General features: G+C 41.7%; 1 protein-coding gene across 2 annotated transcripts in view; it reads left to right on the forward strand.

Annotated features, from left to right (window-relative positions):
- The first annotated feature begins 3,885 nt into the window (after positions 1-3,885).
- C1R (complement C1r) overlaps positions 3,886-21,002 on the forward strand; it is a 228,544-nt gene continuing 211,427 nt past the window's right edge. Inside the window, exons 1-11 of one of the 2 annotated variants that reach the window (XM_063294659.1) lie at positions 3,886-4,040; positions 5,289-5,520; positions 5,964-6,156; positions 8,338-8,475; positions 9,151-9,347; positions 12,256-12,403; positions 12,489-12,610; positions 13,846-13,924; positions 15,744-15,884; positions 17,215-17,289; positions 18,190-19,019. In XM_063294659.1, coding sequence (XP_063150729.1) covers positions 4,039-4,040; positions 5,289-5,520; positions 5,964-6,156; positions 8,338-8,475; positions 9,151-9,347; positions 12,256-12,403; positions 12,489-12,610; positions 13,846-13,924; positions 15,744-15,884; positions 17,215-17,289; positions 18,190-19,019 — 2,157 coding nt within the window. In that variant the 5' untranslated portion in view covers positions 3,886-4,038. Of the gene's footprint in view, positions 4,041-5,288; positions 5,521-5,963; positions 6,157-8,337; positions 8,476-9,150; positions 9,348-12,255; positions 12,404-12,488; positions 12,611-13,845; positions 13,925-15,743; positions 15,885-17,214; positions 17,290-18,189; positions 20,053-21,002 lie in introns of those variants that run through there. The other variant, XM_063294658.1, reaches the window with a different exon arrangement.

Genomic DNA, 21,002 nt, shown 5'->3' on the forward strand with positions numbered 1-21,002 from the left:
TAGAGGCAATGGATTATCGAGATCCTTTCCAATCCTGGTGTAAACCCAGTTTCAGCACAGATACAAATCATCTGTCCCAGGAGAGGGATGGGAGAGTGCAACCTTGTTGACACTCATTGATCTCGTAGTGGCTTTTGGTACCCTTGACAATAGCATCTTGTTGGAGCACTTGGAGAGTTGGGTTGGAGGACAACACCTTATGATACTTTTGCCCTTATCTCTCTGGGAGCTCTCAGCGGGTGGGCTTGGAAGAATTCTGCTTGGCCCCTTGAGAACTGTCCTTGGGGTAATCAGGGAGAAAACAGTAAGTGCTTTTTTAGAAGACTGGAAACCTTCTTTGGACTTTTTGCCAAAAGAAGAAAAAAGCAAAAAAAGATGATTTATGGATTTAATGATAGAAAAAGATGAGAATTAAATAAAGGGCTGGAGGGATTTCTGAAGTAGTTAAGAGGGAGGAGAGCTTACAGGTTTGTTCATATCTGTTGAAAAGGAGGTTGGAAGTTATCTACTTCAGTTTCTTTAATTGTTTCTTTCTCTTTGTTTTTCTTGTTTTTCTTTGTTCTCCTCCCTCCCTCCCTCCCTCCTCTTTTTTCTTTATTAGATTTGCTTTTTATTTATGAAAAAAAAAAATTTTTAATTAAAAAAAAGAATTGCCCTTGGGGGTCCCTGAAGGGTTCCAACTTACCTCCCATTTTATTTAAGATTTATATTGGGAAGAATCATGGGTAGGTTTAAACCCAATAATTACCAGTATGCTGATGGTACCCAATTATATTTCTCCTTTTCTTTGAGCTCCAAGTTGGATTTCACAAAAGTCTCTGCATGCCTCTAAGGCAGCTGTAAAGAACTGGATGTAGAAGAATAAACTAAACTTGAATCTGGAGAAGAAGGAGTTGTTGCTGCTTCCAGGAAGTTGGACTTCAGAGTATGGAAAATGCCAGATATGGACAGGATGACATTTCCTTTTAAGGACCAGGCTTGCAGCTTAAAGTTCTGCCTGGATTCAGTGCTGTTGCTGCTTAGCCATATTATACTGGTGAAGCTGATGGAGTTGTGCCCATTCTGAAGCAGAGATACCTGATAACCTCAAGGTGGGATTGCTGCAATGTACTCACCACTGGGCAGTCCCTGAAGACAGTCCAGAACTGCACCTGGCAGCATGGGGGTGAGTGGTGCTTCCAAAAGGTGCCACGTTATTCAGTGTTGAAAGAGTTACACCGGCTACCAGTGGCTTTCTGAATTCAATCCAAAATGATCTATCTATACAGGTTGCTCCACACGCTCAGGTTTTCTATGGGGCATCTTTTGCGAGTACCACCACAGTTATATTCAACTGAAGCAACTAATTTTGTATCTACTAAGGAGAGGCATGAGACAACTTATCGTTGTAGCTGAAGCTGGCCCTCTCCTTGTTGTAGTTAAGAAGGTGTTGTTTAAACATTCTTTTCAACCAGGGCTTTTAGCATTTTTTGAATTCTTTAGATGCCAGGCCAGGTCTCTCTCGTTTGGTTTTAGCCTGTTTTCCCAGGATTACAATGAAAATCCTTTGCTTCTGGCAGACCTTTATAGTGATTCTTTATTTTTCACCCTGTACTCCCAAAGCCAGATCCTGGGCCAAAAGAAAATTAACCCCAGCCCTTCTAGCGAAGCCACAATGTCATTTGATGGCCTCTTGTGGCCTTGAGAAGGCAAAGAAGTTGAATTTTGGTCCCAGATCCCTCAAATGTTGCCTACACCAGCCTAGATCCAGAAATGGAAGTGGATAATACAGTATACCAATTTTAAAATTAAATGAACAAGAAAACAATCATGAATGAATAAATAACCAGTAGACATAGGTAGTCTTAGCCAGGTGCTAGGAAGAACAGCTTACACTGTTCTTAAGGAAGGACAATTCCACATCATCTCTTTTGCCTTGACATTCAGTCCCCTCCCTCCCATCCTCAGGTTGTGGGCACTGAAGATGCTGGATATTGTAGAAATCCTAGGATTCCGTGTGAAGGAAGGAGAATTTTGCTTCTCACAATAAATTAAATAAGGAATTTCAGCAGAAATACCACACAACAGCGCTCCAATTACATGGGGAAATGTAGGGGGAATCCCAAACCTAGAAGTCTCATATGCTATTTGAGTTGAATCACGATCTTAACAGCCTTCCCAAAGCACCAGGAACAGCCATATCATAAACATTCACCTGCATTCTAACTAATGACATATAAATAAGTCAACTCTGGTTAACAAAGATTCAGCCATTTTAAACTGACAAATTCTTGAATGTAACAGAGTCCAGGTAGACATAACTTATGCAACACATTGCTTAGCCAGCAGCAACATATGACATTATTACTGTTTGCAGTGATTGAACCATATTTGCAACAACATCTATGACCTATTGGATATCTGTCAATTTGACAATCTGTAATATGGGGCAAAAATTACATTCTTAATCAGCCATCAAGCAGGGCTGGTAAATGAATGCATATTTTGTATGCTCAGATTCAATTAACCCATTAGTACTTTACCTTACATGGGTAGTAGTGTGCATATCCTGATACACCTATGTAACACCTCTACTTTGCAAGTTGTGCAGGCTTCCAGTGGGCTTCTGGGTACTATCCAAGGTGCTGGTTATCATCTATAAAGCCCTCCATAGCACAGGACGGTGTTATTTGCAAGACCACCTGTCTCTGGTTACATGCTCTTCCAGGCTGGGCATGCTCCATGTCCCTTCTTTGCCTCAATATCATCTGGTTGGACTAAGGAAGTGTGCCTTTTCTGATGCAGCACCTGTCCTTTGGAATAATCATACCCCCCTCCCCCAAAATTTGATTGGCCCTAACCCTGCTAGCCTTTCAGAAGGTACTGAAAATAGTATTTTTTTCCCCCCAGACATTTGAACCCAGATGTTAGCTGTGCCCATTAGGAGGTGGTATGATGTCTTTGACAGCTGGGATGTATGTTTGGGTTTTTTAATCTCTGTTATTGTGGATTACTGGTTTAATGGTAGGTTGCTATGGTGAGTTGGGCACTATATAAATTGGATAAATACATACAATACATATATACCTGTAACAAGATAATACTACATGTTCTCATTGTCCATAAATATAGCAAGTTGCCTCTTTTCTATCAACACTGATAACACAAATGTTGAATTAGGCTTAATGTCACAGCAGAAGTCTTGGTTTATTTTCTGGTTCTAAGAAAAGCCATTGTGATTTATTGCTCTTTGATCACATTCTCTCCCACTTGCTCCTTCTGGAATGTCTTTGTGTATGCTGACCTCGGTTGATCTCCAGAAATGATAAGCGAAGTTGAACCTGGTTAGTACTTGGATGGGACACCACCATAAATGTCAAGGCTGTAGACTGGGAAGTTAAAAAGACAAAGCAATAACAGAAAAAGCATACTACTACACAGAGATGTCCATGCAGTCCCCAAGAGCCAAGCTTAGTTCCAAGGAGTATAATGTTACACATATATACACAAACGTATTTATTTAATTACTGCGATGTACAGTATATGCTGTTCAATCCCCCTCAAAAGCTCCAAATAGCTTATAAATAGTACAAAACTACAATAAAAGAAATAAAATGAAAATAGTAATACAAACCAGACAACTAATATTAATATGAATAATAATGCCTTTCTACTCATTGTCACATTGAGGAAGACCATTCTACATAATAGCAATGCCTCCATCATTCTGTCTACCTACTTACCTACATATGTATCTCACTCTGTCTCTAAGTGGACATATTTATAAGTGTGTGTGTGTGCGTGTGCATGTGTGTGTGTGGAGAGAGAGAGAGAGAGACAGCAGAGGGCAGTAGAACACAATTTAGGAAAGCCATAATTATTACCTAATTGACTGGAAACTACAGGCTATCTCTCTTCCCTCCCACTCCGCATGGGCTACCCCAGCCTCAGTGAATCATAGCTAACAGGGTTAAGAATTTATTGAAATCTGTTTGCAACTCCCAAGAACAGACTACAAGAACTAGAGGGAGAAAAGAGAGCTTAAATCCAGCTACGAACATGTGAGTGTTGTTTGTGTGGGAAAGGGAGGTGGCATAGGTGCTACTTGTTAAAACGAATTCCAGGATTCCTCGGTTACAATATCTACATCAGAACATCTCCATTGTCCAAGGACACAGAATGTCTGGGGTCTGCCTGAGAAGGGACTGCAGAGCTGCATTTAGACTTAGAAGAATATAATACAGCCTGAAGGTGTTGCTAAAGTGCCTTGTTCTTGCTTCAGTCCTGCAGCCCCCTGATGCAGGCTGGATTAGCAACTCCAAGTGGGTGCTTTTCTTCATTCAACTAATAGGCTTTTTTCAAGACCCTTTAACTCACCTTCAGCCAAAAAGCCGAGGATTTGCCAATGTAGACCAAGGGCAGGGATTTGGGGTGAGAGTTAGCAGTTCCTCTCCAGGTTCCTTCACAGCCATTTCTTGCAGAACTTGGTGATCTTTGGGTTCAAAGAGCTTTGTGGAGCAACAGCAAACAGTGTGGCAGCTACTTCACAGGGGGTGAAAGCAAAACTGAACACCACTCAAGGGCCTATTGCCACCTTTGTCCTTTCCTTGCTGTTTCCAGGATCTTTGCAGAGAGTTTGGTCTACATAGCATGGCCACCAGAGACCACAGTGTTCATGACACTCTTGCTATTGCTGGCAATTCTGAAGGATCCAAATTTTTAAGGCTACCATACACTGTCTTGCTATGTGTTAAATGGTTTCCCACCTTCTGGATCAACAAGAGAACTGTTCTAACACAGGGGATCAAAACATCATGTTTCCATCAGGAACTACAAGACCCAGTTCACTAGAAGGTCTATAGGCACAAGGATAGGATCTGGGTTACAAAAGTTCAGACAACAACTACAGCAAAGAGGTAGTTTTCTGTAGCTATTTGCTGCCCTCTAGTGGTCATTTGGATGTTTACAACCAGATCTGATAGCCCTAGGCTGGGACTATATATACATTGTGATTCTATTTGCATCGTTGTACCACTATAGGCTGGGTAGGCTGAGCATCCAGCATCTACCACTCTAGAAATCCAAGCTTCTCTGTTATAAGGCAAAACAAGGTTTGTAATCCATAAGGCCTACTTATGCAACACTGGGAAGATGTTACAAAAGGAACAAATGTATTTTCTTTAAAGGTGCATGCTGCCTAACTCAATGAATGTGTGTGTGTGTTTTGGCGGGGGGTGTTCATTGCAGAGGTGTTGTTTGGTCTGCTTTTTGGCTTTGTCTTCTCATCCATGCCTATGCTGTGTTCACAGGTCTCCTGTTGTCCTCCTGCTTCAGGGAGCTTTCTTAGTTGCTGCCGTCAGTTCCAGGCCAACCACAAGGAAGCTTTACGGGGAGGTCAGGTCCCCAAATTATCCCAAAGCGTACCCCAACAATAACATCAGTACCTGGGACATTTCAGTACCGAAGGGCTACAGAGTGAAGCTAAATTTCTGGCTCTTTGATTTGGAGCCATCTGAGGCCTGCCAGTATGACTATGTCAAGGTATGCGAAGAGAGGCTGGGTTGTGGTGATGGGAATCACGATCTATGAGATCCAAATAGAGCTGCCCATAAAAGGTCAAATATTCCTGTATTTGCTGGACTTTGCATCACAAGCTTCTTCTTGTCTTCTTTATTATCCCCCACGTACCTTTTTTTTTGTACTTGAGCTCAGATTCTACTTTAGTTGTAAGAAAATGCTTGCTAGAGGGAATATTGATTTCCTTCCTTTTTTTACAACACTCCAGCTTTCTGCATCACAATTTGTTTTCCCAATTCCCCTTGTTTCAATGCAAATTGGCAAGATGCTTTCTGCATGAATTGTATTTAAAGGATAATAGTTCAAAGCGCCGTATATGTATCAGGTTAGTTGGAGGTCCTTTGGATTTGGCCAAGGAGCTCTCCAGTTTCTAATGTTTCTTCCCTCCTCTCCTTGGATTCTGGCAGATCACAGCAAACAAGAAGGACTTAGGCCAGTTCTGTGGCCAGGTGGACTCTGCAACAGGCAACCACCCAAGAGACAAGGAGTTTTTGTCCACCAACAACCGAATGCGGCTTTTGTTCCAGTCTGACTTCTCCAATGAGGAGAAGGGCATTGTGGTTTCCTACAAGGGATTCTTAGCTTATTATCAAGCTGTGGGTGAGTATCAAATCTGTATACCCTGCTGAAGTCTAAGCACAAACTGACCCAGCTTAATTTTTCAAGATCAGTCAAGGTTGGTTGATGAGAGATATTCTAGGGAGTCAGGAAAGGAATGGAAGAGAACGCAAGTTAAACAATCAAGGGAGAGTAGGGAAGTCAGTTGACAGTTCAGCTCATAAATTGCAACTCAGCCCAGGTGGGTAAAAATCTGGGAAGAAGCATTTCACAGTATTTAAAGAGACTCTATTTTAATTAACTCAATATAAATGAGATTGGGAAATACCTATTAAAATTTCCAAGGTTCTGTGTATCTCAGTTTAGTGCTTTATGTGTAAATGTAGCCAGAGGCATCTGCAGCAAACTGTGATGACATGAAATGATGTCACATACATAGTGACATTATCATGCAAATGCTGCCTTTATATACCTGTGTCCTGACATCTGACACAAATATATAAGCCGCAGGATTTTCAGTGTTGTCATTTGCCTCCCTTGGCCCACCCTGACCACCATGGATGATTTTGTATGTAGCCATGCTGGTGAAAATTCCAGCATCTATATTCTGCAGCAATTGAAATCACTAAATTATCTTCAAGGGCAGCCCTTGAAGATAATTTTATTTGGATCCTTCAGAATTGCCAGCAATAGCAAAAGTGTCATGAACATTGTGGTCTCTGGTGGCCATGCTATGTAGACCACATAACACTGTGTAGATCTCCAGGTGAAAGATTACTAGCACGTAGTCCCTGTCCAGAAACAGCAGAAATTGGTGAACCTGAATGGATGAACAGTATGTCAAGACACTGAGAGTGCCTGAGGCTCTAGTGACAAAGCTAGATCTGTGAGTGCTACACATTTTCTTCTTTAGGGGAGTACATCCATATCTAAAACATTTACATTGCCTGAGAACCATCTACCCCAAACAGCACCTCCTTCTCATGATTAATTTTCAATGTATTGGACCTAACACTGTGGGCACTAGTTCAGCACCTTCATGCCTTTTATCTTGATATTAAGCCTTTATCTGATGAGACATGGCATCCCATTTGAAATCCTTTGATGCTCTTCCCCATAAAGCAGCTTCATTCAGATGGGGCGCTGAGAGAATCCAGTAATGCAAGATGTTTAGCAAGATTAAGCAGAAACTCCTCATTCCACCTCTTGGGACTGACCCTGCATGTAGAAGCAGAACCACTGAATCACAAGGTCTTCCATCCCAGTTTACAGAACTGACATGGAAGAAGAAAGTTGGTGGTATCAAAACCCCCTGACAGATTGACAAAGAGGAGACCATCCTCCTTTTCTCTTTCTAGAAACAGGCCATCCATCAGAACGATCAAGATTATTTCAGAATCAAAAGCAGGTGCAAAGCTGCATCATCATCATTATTATTATTATTATTATTATTATTATTATTATTATATCATTATTATTAATGTGCCTGTGCCTGGAATGGAACCATCACCATCTGCTTAAGCATCTTGCCCCAAACAGGACAGCTGTAAGAACTGTTGCTGGGTTTTTAAAAGGTTTGAAGCACAAGTATACATTTTACATAGGCTTGCGTGAAAGTTGCATATGTTAATTCATAACTATACACACTCACTCACACACACACCCAAATATAAAAATAATTATTGGGATTTCATAGGTATCTAAGCCAGCCAATGAATTCCAAATTACCCATTTATGTCCTGCCTCTAGCTTGTTCCAAGCCAGCTTTTCCTCAGTCACAGTTAGTTTCAATAGCTGTGAATTGGTGGCTGGTGGATTTTCTCACGAGTCTCTTCAGTCTTCAGGGCCCAGGAGAATTTAATTGCATTGCTTAAGTTCTTATTTCACACCTGCCATTCTGTCATGGCAGGTAAGGGTTTGCGGCTTAAACATGCTAAGGGAAGAACAGCAGACCCTCAACAATGCAACTGTCTATAAATATTGGGGGGTGAGGGACTAGGATTTTCAGGAGCCGTTAACCTCCAGTTGTGGTGCAGCACGTATGAGCAAGCAGATGTACCAGATCGTAAGCAGGAGGGCTTGGATTTCCTCTTCTGCTGTGGGAAGCTGTCCTGAGAATGCTTTTCTGCTCAAGAGCAAAGGACAGGCTTGACTTGACAGTGAATGTAAAATTAATAAAACCCGGTAAACCTTTCTTTTCTCTGCCTTTGTCTCATCCTCTAGATCTGGATGAGTGTGCCCATGGAAATGATATTGAAGATACTCCTCAGTGCCAGCATTTCTGTCACAACTATGTAGGGAACTACTTCTGCTCTTGCCAGCCCGGTTACCAACTCCAGAGCGATGGGCACACCTGCAAAGGTGAGACCACATGATCACCCAAGAAAGTAGAAAACTGGAAAGGACAGAGAGCTTGTGTAGAATAGTGCCTAGAACAGCATTTCTCAACCTCTGCAAGTTTAAGCTGGGTGGACTTCAGCTCCCAGAATTCTTCCAGCCAGCATGCTGGCTGGGGAATTCTGGGAATTGAAGTCCACCCAGCTTAAACTTGCAGAGGTTGAGAAACACTGACCTAGAAGAATACCAGTGTGGAGGAATGCAAGATAACCTTGAGGAAGTTTGCAGGAGCCGTTAATGAAGGAGACGTGACAATTTAGTCCTGGGAAAGGAGAGGAGAAAGTTTGAAAATGAAACTCAGAATGACCCTGCCTTGATTCTATTTGGTATGAGAGGCAGCAGAGGAAATCTCTGAATAGCTTTAAGTTTCTGCTATTACCCCCTACAATAGTAAAGTAGCATTCCTATAATTCCTGGGGTGTCTGTTTCCTGACCTAGCCTACCTCAAAGGGCTGACAACCAGCTAGTTTAGAGATTGTGTCTGTAATGCTAATAAGGTGTTGTTCCAGGTTCTGCAACGGTGTAGGAAAAGAGAAATAGGTCCCAGAAAACATGCCACCTACTAAGAAAGGATGCTCCGCAGATGAGCTGATATGAATTTCCCTTTCAGTCAACTGTCTTTTGTTTCTTGCTCTGCAGTGGATTGCAGCAATGAACTGTTCACAGAAGCCTCTGGGTATTTGTCAAGCCCTGGATATCCTGAGCCCTATCCGGCTAACCTGCGGTGTAATTATAGCATACGGGTGGAGAAAGGGATGACCATTAACCTCAAGTTCTTGCAGCCCTTTGAAATTGATGACCACCAGCAAGTCCACTGCCCTTATGACCAGCTTAAGGTACTGCAGATTGATAATTCCTAGCTGATATTCCCATACTCAGCTCAACCCTATAATGGATGATAGATCAGGAATAGGGATGCCCCAAGTACCAGGTTCTCACTGTGGAATTAAAATGTTTCCGACTCTCCTAAGAAAGACCTATGGAATATATCCAGAATATTGTCCAAATACTTCTTTCACCTGCATTTTTATGTAAACTCTCCTTCAAATGTAGTGAGTAGTTGCAAGGAGTTTGGCTTCCTCTGAAGAGCCTAGTACAGATTAAATAACTTGTGTAATATTTTAGGTATTACAAGTGTAAGAGTAGAACACAAGCGCTTTCACTGTTCCAGAAGCAGCCAACACCCTGCCCCATAGCTGTTCCTCAGGGAAAGAATCTCAAAAGACTGTCAGGCTGGGCTCCTTCTGTTTGTTTCTCTGAGTCTCAAACTGCAGTTCTGTTCACACTGTTGTCAACATGCTTTTGTCACTACACACAGATAGGCTTTCCTTCCAGCCCCTAATACAAACTTTTATTCAATTCTTTTTTCTTAATAATTATGTTCGTGCGTTTATTATGGAAAGATTTATTTATTACATGATTTAATTGCTTTTTAAAATACGTTGAGTGACACACAAAGCCATAAATAATTAAATAAAATCAAATAATCAAATTAAACACTAAAATGCTGCAACTAACAGTAAAATCAAAAACTGATACAAAAAGATAAAAGAAACACAAGAAAACGTCAAATAATTATATAAAAGAACTAAGGTAAAGGTAAAGGTTTCCCTTGACGTAGAGTCCAGTCATGTCCGACTCTAGGGGGCGGTGCTCATCTCCGTTTCTAAGCCGTTAGAGCCGGCGTTGTCCGTAGACACTTCCGGGTCATGTGGCCGGCATGACGACATGGAACGCCGTTACCTTCCCGCCGAAGCGGTACCTATTGATCTACTCACATTTGCATGTTTTCGAACTGCTAGGTGAGCAGGAGCTGGGACTAGCAACGGGAGTTCACCCCGCCGCGCGGTTTCAAACCGCTGACCTTCTGATCAACAGCTCAGCGGTTTAACCCGCAGTGCCACCGCGTCCCTAAAAGAACTAAAACAAAAGCAAAAAACCATAATCATGGGTGGTCACTAGTACTACAATAGTAACAGTGTTCAAATCCATTGAAACGAGCAAAAATGGAAATATTTCAATAACATTTAAATGTCTTTGCCATATGTTCCACCTTATTTATAGTAGAGAGAAATTAAATTTGAACCTATGAGTAGATATCTTTTGATTGACTGATTGATTGATTTTAGCAAAAATATTCAAAACATGTATTAAAAATGCAACCCTAATAACCATATAGAAAAATTAATCTGACTCTGAATTTGGTACAAGTCAAATTTTGGAAATCCTTTTTCACACTGAAGGGCTTTTGGTCATAGAGAGATGGAAGCTTTTATGCCAAATCTCCCGAGCAGATTTTATTTCCCCATTTTGTATAACATTTTCTTCCTTTGCTAAAAGATCTACAACTATCTGTTTTATGAGGCTGCTCTATATTTTTCAGGTTTTGCAATATGATTCTTTTTGCCACTAACAATAAAATATTTCACAATTACTAACAGTCAATTGTCAGAAACTCTCCCTAAAATCAACATCCATAGCATGTGGACATGTTGAATAGGAAGGATTTAAGACATGCCCAATGACAGAGTACACAGCCAACGTAGGAACCAGTCTGCTCTTGGATAATTGCATCTCAATATTCACCCAAATTCATGATTCCAATGTAAATACTCAAATAAAGTTGATAAGCATAAAAGAAATATTTTCTATTGTATGATATGCCATTTCTTACCCAGATAACTAATATTATACAGAACAGATCTGATCAATGTTGTTCAGACACAGTATGTAATAAAAACTGTGGACTCCATTCGGTCTTTTCAAAATCCAGACTTGGAGTAAACCTTTAGAAAAGCCTCATGGACTCCATCTACTTAAATCAAAAGTGATGGACTAATATTGTCCAAATTCCAACCAGAAATAGTAATAATGCTATGTTTCAACTTGCCATGCTTCAGATTAAAAACAAGTGGAATTCAGTTTAAAGTTGTACAACTCATTTAACTGTTCTAAATAACACTCCCACAGTTAGGATCAGCGTTTCCACCCAGTGTCTCCAGAGTGGGAAAGAATCAGTCCAAATACTTGAACTGTCCTATATGATTACATACTTTAAATGCTCTATATGAGTTTTCTTTCCTAATATTAAGTATTACTGAAAATAATGTGTTGAATGTCTCACCTCACAATGGCTGTGGTGTTATATTGGATACTATATTTCAAATAACTAAAACCTAAAACTACCAGTCTGTTTAGCATTAAATACTTTTCAATTTTGGCCTAAATAGATGCATAAGATTCTAATGTGTCCTTTCCTGTATGCCAGATTTACTGTTTCAACCACACAGATTAATATTTCCAGAAGAGCGTTGGTTTACATAGATTTTTGACAGTAAATGCAGAATATTGAAACCAAGTACTCAGAAAGCCAGTAAGTGTCTACAGTTTTGGAATACAGCTAATTATTATGTTTATAAATTTCAGCAAACAAGAAGAATCGTGGTAAAAAAATTGTTTTGTCATTTCTGATACCATATAAATTTCTACAAGACAGTGTAGAATGTTAATGAAATGAGCCTAACTTTCATCACATCCACAACTATTTGTATTAGTAGAACCTTTTAAATATCTCCAATGGACTAGGAAGCTGATACAATTGAAAATCTTCTTGTGTGTTCACTGTTCCTTCATCAGTTTGCAGGTTTCTTGAAAACTACCAAGCAGATGAGCTTGCTGAGTTTGGGGCAGCATTAAGTTGTGAACTATGGAACATTCATTTCTGAAACCTCAATTTCTTACTAGATCCAAGCTCGGAGGAAACAGATTGGTGAGTTCTGTGGCAGAGTGCCTCCAGGAACCATTGAAACCAACAGTTCTTCAGTAGATGTCATTTTTCTCACAGACGAATCAGGATACAGCCATGGGTGGAAGATTTCGTACAGTACAGAAAGTAATTATTCCCATCCAATACTTTAAGTTAAAAAATAATGATCTATCTGCTGCTGCTTCCTTCATTTCTTTCTCATCTCCAATAGGAATCCGTTGCCCACAGCCTGTGCCAAATGATGCCTTCACTATCATCAAGGACCCACAGCCCCAGTATCGATACCAAGACTACTTCATTGTCAGCTGCAAAACTGGATATAACTTGATGGAGGTCGGCCTTATTCGTTTGGGTTCTTCATTATTTTATCTCTTACCATCTTCCAAGCTTTTTTCTTGCAATGACCTTGATCCTACTGACCTCCCTTTTCTAAAAGCTTTCCTTTCTTTCCACATCTCCTACTCCTTTTTCTGGAAGCATATTAAAATATATACCAGGGCATGAAAAAACAACATCTCTTCCCCATGCAAAAAAAAAAAGGTCAAACTGTGCTTGAATTTCTGATTAAAGACAGAGAGTTGCCAATTGTGCAACTTCTGAATAGTTACTAAAACGCTAGAGAAGAAATTGGAGAAACCGAAAGTGTAAGAAAGAGAGAAAAACATGAATTTGGAACTCAGCACTAAAAGCTGCTTTGAATGTCAGAACTCAGTTCTACTAGCACCAAACTTACAACTGCAAGCTTTTCTCATGTTTTCACAGTACTAAATAATTCTAACCAGTCAAGTATTAACTTTTAATAACTTTGAGTTAAATGAAAAAATGTACAATCACTGTTTTGCCCAATTGTTTTGTGGGGAAGGAAAGTCTTCTGTATGTGTTTATTCAGTGAAGTCACAGCCATGATAGTCAGTTTGTGAGACGTTTGAAGGCAGAAGGGACTTCTTAGTGCTGCCTGAATCAGACTTCAGACCTATTGTCCTGGAGCAATGATTACTTCTCAGAGAAGTACATCATAAGGCCCTCATGGTTAATTCAGGTGTGACTGAGGTGTAGCATGTACAGTCTAAAAATAATGACAATAATTGATCTTCTTTATAATGGAGGTATTTTTTTCATGCAGAAAAAGACTTGTTTTTATGATGTTTCTGAATATTTTAACAATCACCCTGCTAATGCAGGGAATTACTTTATAGTCATAATCACATGGAGAGGGGAGGGAACAGGGGTGTGAAGATAAATTACTTTAGTTCTGGCAATGTTGTTAATCCCAGAATGGTGTCAATAACATGGGGGAGGGTCATTCTGACTGTTGGGAAAAGAAAGCTTTTGTTTTTTCCTACCATGCACTCCAATCAGGAGAAATGCTAATTCTCTGTAACCCCCCTGCGTACAGCCTACTTCATCTGCATTGCCAAACAAAACTTTCCTAAGAGTGCATCTCTTGTCTGATCTGAACCTCAGTCAGCAGGACTGCAGGTGGGAAAAAACAGAAGCAGGATACTAAGGTAGGGACATGGACAAAGGTATCAGATTGGTTCATTCTTAGCTGTTTTTCTTTCCAACAGGCTAAAGAACAGTTGACATCCTTTACCTCTGTCTGCCAAGATGATGGGACCTGGCATCGTTCTATGCCCCGATGTCAAAGTGAGTAGTTAAGCCTGTCCTACCTGTTGCCCGCAATGCCACTTAAACAGGTCAAGTTCCCCAAGCTCTGGTGACCTTCTTGATGACTCCTGCTGTACAAGGGCTGGACCTGGGAATCTTCATTGCCCATGGCAGTGCTAGTGGGAAGCATTTTGCTATCTCTGTCCACTGTGTTCATCTGAACTTTTTTTTTAATCCATTCAATCATGTCCGATTCTTGGAGACTGCCTGGACAAGTCCCTCCAGTTTCCTTGGCAAGGTTTTTCAGAAGTGGCTTGCCATTGCCTCCTTCCTAGGGCTGAGAGAGAGGGACTGGCCCAAGGTCACCCAGCTGGCTTTGGGTTTAAGGCAAGACCAGAACTCATGGTGTCCCAGTTTATAGCCTGGCTCTCATCTGATCTGTACTGGACAATAAATAGGGCTCTTCTTTATAGTGTAGTTAAAGTGTTACCAATCCTGAGCCAGAAAAATGCACCAGCATAAAGTTTGCTGCCTTGTCCTCACTGGTTATCCCGATCTGGGTGCAGTCCTTATTTATGGTGTTCAGGGCATGCCTCAGAGTGATTGCTGGATTCTCCTGCCTTCTACTCCCACCAAATATTACCCAGCATAAAAAGTGTACAGCAGTCACCCTCCTTTATGTGCAATAGAGCCGGGACAGGGGTGGAGGCAAATTTTGACCTACAATTAGACAGGCAAGTTTAGCTATCTCTCAAAACTCACTCTGATTTTGCAAAAGTGTATTGAAGGAAACCTGACTATTAGCTGATATCAGCTGATAGTCAGGCTCCTTTTGGACTTTTAGCCCCATTTAATAATAAGGCTAAGTCATATTCAAAAGTAATCCAAACAATAACTAATAGTGGCAGGGAAGATTGTATCATGAAGCAGCAGAGACAGAGCCCCCTGCCACCATCATTTGTCAGCTTCTTTTCAGCTGATCCAGGTATCAGGTCCCTGATGGATGTGGGGGGAGAGCCCAATTTAAAAGAATTAGCCTCTCTCCCTCCCAAGGAGAAGGGCCCTAGAACAGACCCACAAGAACCATTAGATGCCTAGCTAATCCATGCCCAGGAATCACCTAGCTGTGCCCCCAGCAGTATGGTCAATGAAGCCCATCAGATCCTATCTGTGGCAAAACCTGTGTTAGGACAAAAAACGCTACTTCAGCACTCATGAGGCTAAGGATGACTTAAGGCAGCAATCAGATGAATGCCATGAGGAAGCAGCAGAAAAGCAGCAGAAAAAGAGGTTGCTGGAGCATGTTTTTGTTGCAGTTGTACAAACAAGAAAACTCTCCTAAACTGTGTGGAGTCTGGCTCTCAGATTTACACTCTTTACATTCTGACATGCTGCCAACACCTGATCTTGTATGTGGCAATCCTGAGAAAGCTTTCTTTTATTTCTTTATGTTTCCCTGCTAGCTTCTGTGTGCTAAACCTCTCTCTGAATTACTTGTGTTAAGGATTCTGTATCGTTTTGCCTGTGCATGAGAAGCAGTATGCACATGGAGATGCAGTTTGGATAACTAATAGTGGGGAGATAAGCTGTTCCTCCATTTTACTTCTCATTTAAAAACAAAACAAACTACTGACTGGTAAGCTATGTCCCACATAGAGCTTTCATCTTCTCTGCTAAAGACATTGTTCTGTTGGGGCAGCATTTGAGATACAACACACCATTAACCATAACTTGAAAAAGAAATGAATAATTCTTGCGAGAGTGCTGGTCTTGGGTCGTGATCATTTCTGATCCCTGGAGGATCCCAGATGAAAATGCTCCTTTCTCTTCTCCCTCCTTACCTCATTTTGTCTTGCAGTTGTGAACTGTGGTGAACCTAAACTTCTGAAAAACGGGGCATTTAATTTTATGTCGGCAACAAAAAATAACAACTATCAGTCAGTTATCAAGTACCGCTGCAATGAGCCCTATTACAGCCTGCTCACCAACCCAGGAAAAGGTGAGGCCATGCATAGCCAGAACAACGCAAGCCCAGTGCAAGCAGTGAAAACTGCAGGGTTGCGTGGCAAATGCTACAGACTGAGCAGCGAGCAATTGCCCTGCTTTCGTGTGCGTGTCTTCTTTATCACATGCACGGGGGCAGGGGTGGGTGGGGAGTGGGGGAAGGCTGGGCATGCTCCAGGTCCCCTTGGTGAAAGAATGTCACCTGGCAAGGCCTTGGAAACATGCCTTCCCTGTCATGGCACCTGCCTTATGGAACAGCCTTCCCCAGAGATAGGGATGGACCTGGCCCTGTTGGCCTTCTGGAAAGCAGTGAAGACCTGGATTTTCCCCCAAGCACTGGGGCCAGGGTGTAGATGGAGCTGGCACGGGATGCCTGATTTATGGATGAGAGTGCTGTCGGGGCTTCAACAGTGCTTTTGTTTTAATGCTTTTTTTAAAATAATTGTATTGTGTTTTTTATTCTTATACACTGCCCAGAGTTCCTTTTGGTAGATGAATGGCCATATACGTTTCTTTAAAAAATAAAATAATGAAGTGAAGTGAAGTGAAGTGAAGTGAAGTGAAGTGAAGTGAAGTGAAGTGAAGTGATAAAAGAAAACAAAGCGAGAGATGGGAAAGGTGAAGCAATAGCTGATGGCTTGGGGTCTTGGGCATCTCTCACAATGTTCATTCTTTAAATACACTCATTATAGCCAGAAAAATTCTTTATTCATTTATTTATTTTATTTATTTAAATTTGTTATAGCCACCCAACAATAGGGACTCTGTGTGGGCTATTTAGGTGTTAAAACAGCATTGGGACACCAATAAACATCGTTTGTTTGTTTGTTTGTTTGATTGGCTGAGTGATTTCTATCCCACTGCACGCATAAGACATTCAGATACACAAAAATAGAACATAAAACATCCATGGTAAAAAGACAATAAAATGTTCAAAAATAAATAATAATAAAAAGCATCAAGTGTTCAATCTAAAAACAGAGCAACATTCAAGAAAAAAATCCAGTGATGGTGTTGCCTCAATTAAGTTTAGAAAGCCCTCGAGAAGAGCTCCATCTTAACCAGCTTCTGGAAGGCAGTCAGGCTAGTTTCCACAGGAGGCGGTTCCATAGCACAAAGGCCAGGATGGAGACACTCTTCTGCCTGGCCTCAGCTGCCCTGACTTCACAGCAATGAGGATTCATGAGCAATTTCTCCCGGGGTCAACTCTGGTTGGAGGGTGAGAATGCCTCATGCTAATGGGCCCTCACAGAATAGAAAATAGCAGATGTTAATATAATACATTTTCTGCAACTTTGATCCCACTATTCTTCTTTCTCCTTTAGTTGTCTACACCTGCTCTGCTGAGGGCTCCTGGAAGGATGAAGGTAATCATAAAGACATCCCAGTATGTCTGCCAGGTAAATCATGCCCCAGGACCTTTCTTGCTTCATACTGTTATAGAACATGACTCTGCTCTTCCCAGTAGACAGAGCCGGTGCTGGTGCCAGAAGACTAGCAGCTCCTAGTGCCAGAGAAGGCAGAGGGGAAACAGGTATCAGGCCCACCCCCTTGATGTTATTTGACCTATTAGAATGAGATGGGATTCTGGATCCAGCTCTGAGATTAGCTTCAGTTCTCATCCTCTTCTTAAAACTAACCTCTGTAAGTAACAAGGAACATAGGCTAGATTAGGAGAACACACAGAAAAGTAGAGATCCAAACATATAAAAGAAGCATAGTGATGAAGCATATTGAAACTCTGAGATTTTTTTAAAAAAAAACAATAACAACCAGTGTCTGTGGTTAAAAACCTTTGCCAAGAATAAAAAAAAATCAGCTTGAGACTTCTGAGGTCTTTTTTCTTGGCTCTTGGTTGGTTTGTGTGCCCAGAAGGGCAAACGAGTACTGCCCACAGTCCTAATAGGAAGACAAAACCATAGGTGCCAGGTAGGCTTGGAGAAAGAAGAACAAGCCATGCAACCGATTAGCAGAAAAAGTTGGTAGGCTTTAGGTGCCCAGTTCTGGTGGCTGTCCATTGCCACGTACAGTAGGAATCTGTCTGTTGAGTTACCTTCTATTTCCTCCTCTGGTAGTGTAATGAGAGAAAGATCGACACCTGATATTTTTAGCACAAAGAGGGGACCGTAGTGAGCTAATGGATTATCGAGGACTGAAGAAGAGAATGATTGCAGAGGCTGGGTCTGACGTTCGTTAAAGGAAAGATACAGTTTACAAATAAGGAAAGTTTGCTGAGGAGGCCAACAGGGCTGGGAGATGGGGTGTTGCAACCTCTCTGAGCATTCTCTCTCTTTTTGCAGTGTGTGGAAAGCCAGACAACCCTGTCGTAGAAGTCCAGCGAGTTATTGGTGGGAAGGATGCCCCACGAGGCAGCTTCCCATGGCAAGCTATGGTGGTCATCTCTGGACGAGCAGGTGGGGCACTGCTGGGTGACCGCTGGATCCTGACAGCTGCCCATGTTATGTACCCAAAAGGGCAAGGGAAATCCATGGAGATGCAGACCACTGAACAGGTGGCTGAGAAGGCTGAAATCTTCCTGGGTCACACAGAGGTGACCGAACTGTACAAAGTAGGCAATCGGCCAGTCCGCAGACTGTTTGTGCATCCAGACTACAATCCAGAGGATGAGCATAACTTTGATGGAGACATTGCACTCATTGAGTTGAGGGATCCGGTGACCCTTGGCCATGACATGCTGCCTATCTGTCTCCCTGATTCAGGAAACATCACCTATTATGATCCAGGTTGGATGGGGTATGCCAGTGGCTTTGGAGTAGAAAAAAACATCCTTGCTAGCAGACTGAAATATGCCCCCATCCCAGTGGGCAACCAGGAAGAGTGTCGGGTGTGGTTGCGAGGAAAGAAGATCTCTGAGAAGGATCCAGTCTTCTCAGCCAACATGTTCTGTGCCGGTTCCCCTTATGAAGGAAAGGATACCTGTCAGGGTGACAGTGGAGGGGCCTTAGCTGTGCGTGACATAGAGACTCAGCATTGGGTGGCCACAGGCATTGTTTCTTGGGGCCTTCAGTGTGGCAAAGGGTATGGCTTTTATACCAAAATCATCAATTACTTGGACTGGATCAAGGGCATTGTTGGGAAGGATTGGGCGTCCATGCAAGTGTCTCATTAACTGAAGAAGTGTAAACTAAATTATGATTTCACACATGAATGGAAAATACATACTTCTCATGTAGCTTTCTATTCTTGCTGCCCTGTCCCCTCTTCTTTGATACCAAATAAATGTGTAGTTGCTTCTTTTATTGGCTGGGAGAAGGGGGGACAATTCCTTTTGCCCAGGACTTCTCTTCCCATTCCCCAGTGCCATTAGCAGAGAGAAAGGTTCCTGAACAGTGAAAGATTCCTGAACAGGAAATATTATTTCTTCCCATTCCCCTCAGCATCTTGGCTTAAAAGCGTTGGTTTCTTTTTACTGTCAGTGGAACCTCCGAGATGGGGAATGACTGCACACTGTATAGGTTTGTGAATATGGGTGTATCTTCAAGCATCTGGCTCCCAAATCTGCCATTAGATGCAGCCAACAGGACCAAAAGATTGCTACCAATTTTTTTCTAGGAAATGGCACATTTTTTCATTTTTTGTTGCAATAAGTGAGAGAGCCCTTCATCCCCTCCCCGAATAAACTAGTGTTGGTTTAACTAACAGCTTCTGTTGATACCTCCTCTAACAAATCCTTAGGTAGTTAACAAAATAGACTAAAACTGGCTATGTCAAACAATATCATCTCACTAAGATTTGTACATTATTTGTATTAACAGCAGACAGAACTTCCAATACAAACTTACTATATTACTATAACACATTCTCAGAAAAAATGTATTTTTTGTGATTAATAAACATCGGAGCAAGTTATCAATAAATCAAAACATGTCAAGAACAATTGTTCATGGCAGAGAAAGTCATGTGTGATAAACTTTGCTGCTAAAACCATGCAAACCATGTGTAAACCTGGAACAGGGGTATTCCAATTGTAGGACTGGGAAAAGAACTGCCCCAAGTTTGTTGATCCAAAAGGGCAGGAGTTTTAAAGCTGGTGCTGACATTTTTGTGCCTCTTGATTTCTGTGTTCTGCAACAGGCAGATCTTCTGGGTCTATAATATATGACTTCTTTCTTGTCCGCAATAAAGCAATTTATCTAACACTATCGAGCCTAAGAAGCTTCTGCTGTCATGTAGTTCCTAGATGCAGGCTTGGGTAAAGTTATAGATGGCCCTGACCTAAAGTACAACACATGTCTGGCAACATAGTTTTTCTGCCACCTCTCCATGAGGCTGCCTCCACCTTGTTCCCAGCTCATGAGCAAGACATGAAGTTGTCCTTAGCTCTACTGGTGTTGAGGGCAGTCTTAAAATCTGCTTGGCTTTGATACCCCTTACCTTGCAGGAAGGTGAGATGACCACCAGTGAACAGGAACTAAGGCAATAGAGGCAGAATAGGGTATGGCAAAGGTGGCAGCAAATTTCATTAATTTCAAGCTGGTGTCATTTTCTGCTGACTCAAGGATCAGTGAATAGCATTTCAAAACAGCAGTGGGGAAAGGCCCTTTGAAATATTATAAGCTATGCAAATAAAGAAATAGGGCACTGCCACTTAGAGATGTTTGACACTCTCTGGTCACCATGGCCAAGGGAGAGGTAAAGACGCTACCATTCACTTGACTGAACATAACCAAAGTGTTGCAGTTTTGAAGCCCTGTTGCAGTTCAACAGACCCCTGGCCTCCAAGACCATTGTTCTTCCCAGACATACAGAGACTTTTTCCTGGTACAATAATACAGTAATAAACTTTCTGGCACCCAAATGGATTATATCATTCAGGGTGGAATTATATTGTCTTCCAAAGGCACATGAGGCATCTGCCAGAGACTAGAACTTAACCCCGGCAAATCTTTGCCTCAGAAACACCAAACTCAAGCTAGTTTTAAATTGCATTTTGCACATTAAGGCAAAATGCAGTTTGCCTGTGTGGCTTAGCATAGTGTGTCAACCCAGCCACTCTGGTTTGTAAATTATGGCTTAGCCCCGTGGTGGGAGATCTGTAAGATGTGCACAGCTCCTGCTCCCAATTTGTGGCTCTGGGAGCACTCACAACTCT

The sequence above is a fragment of the Candoia aspera genome, chromosome 2, assembly GCF_035149785.1.
Source record: "Candoia aspera isolate rCanAsp1 chromosome 2, rCanAsp1.hap2, whole genome shotgun sequence".
Taxonomy (NCBI): Eukaryota; Metazoa; Chordata; class Lepidosauria; order Squamata; family Boidae; genus Candoia; species Candoia aspera.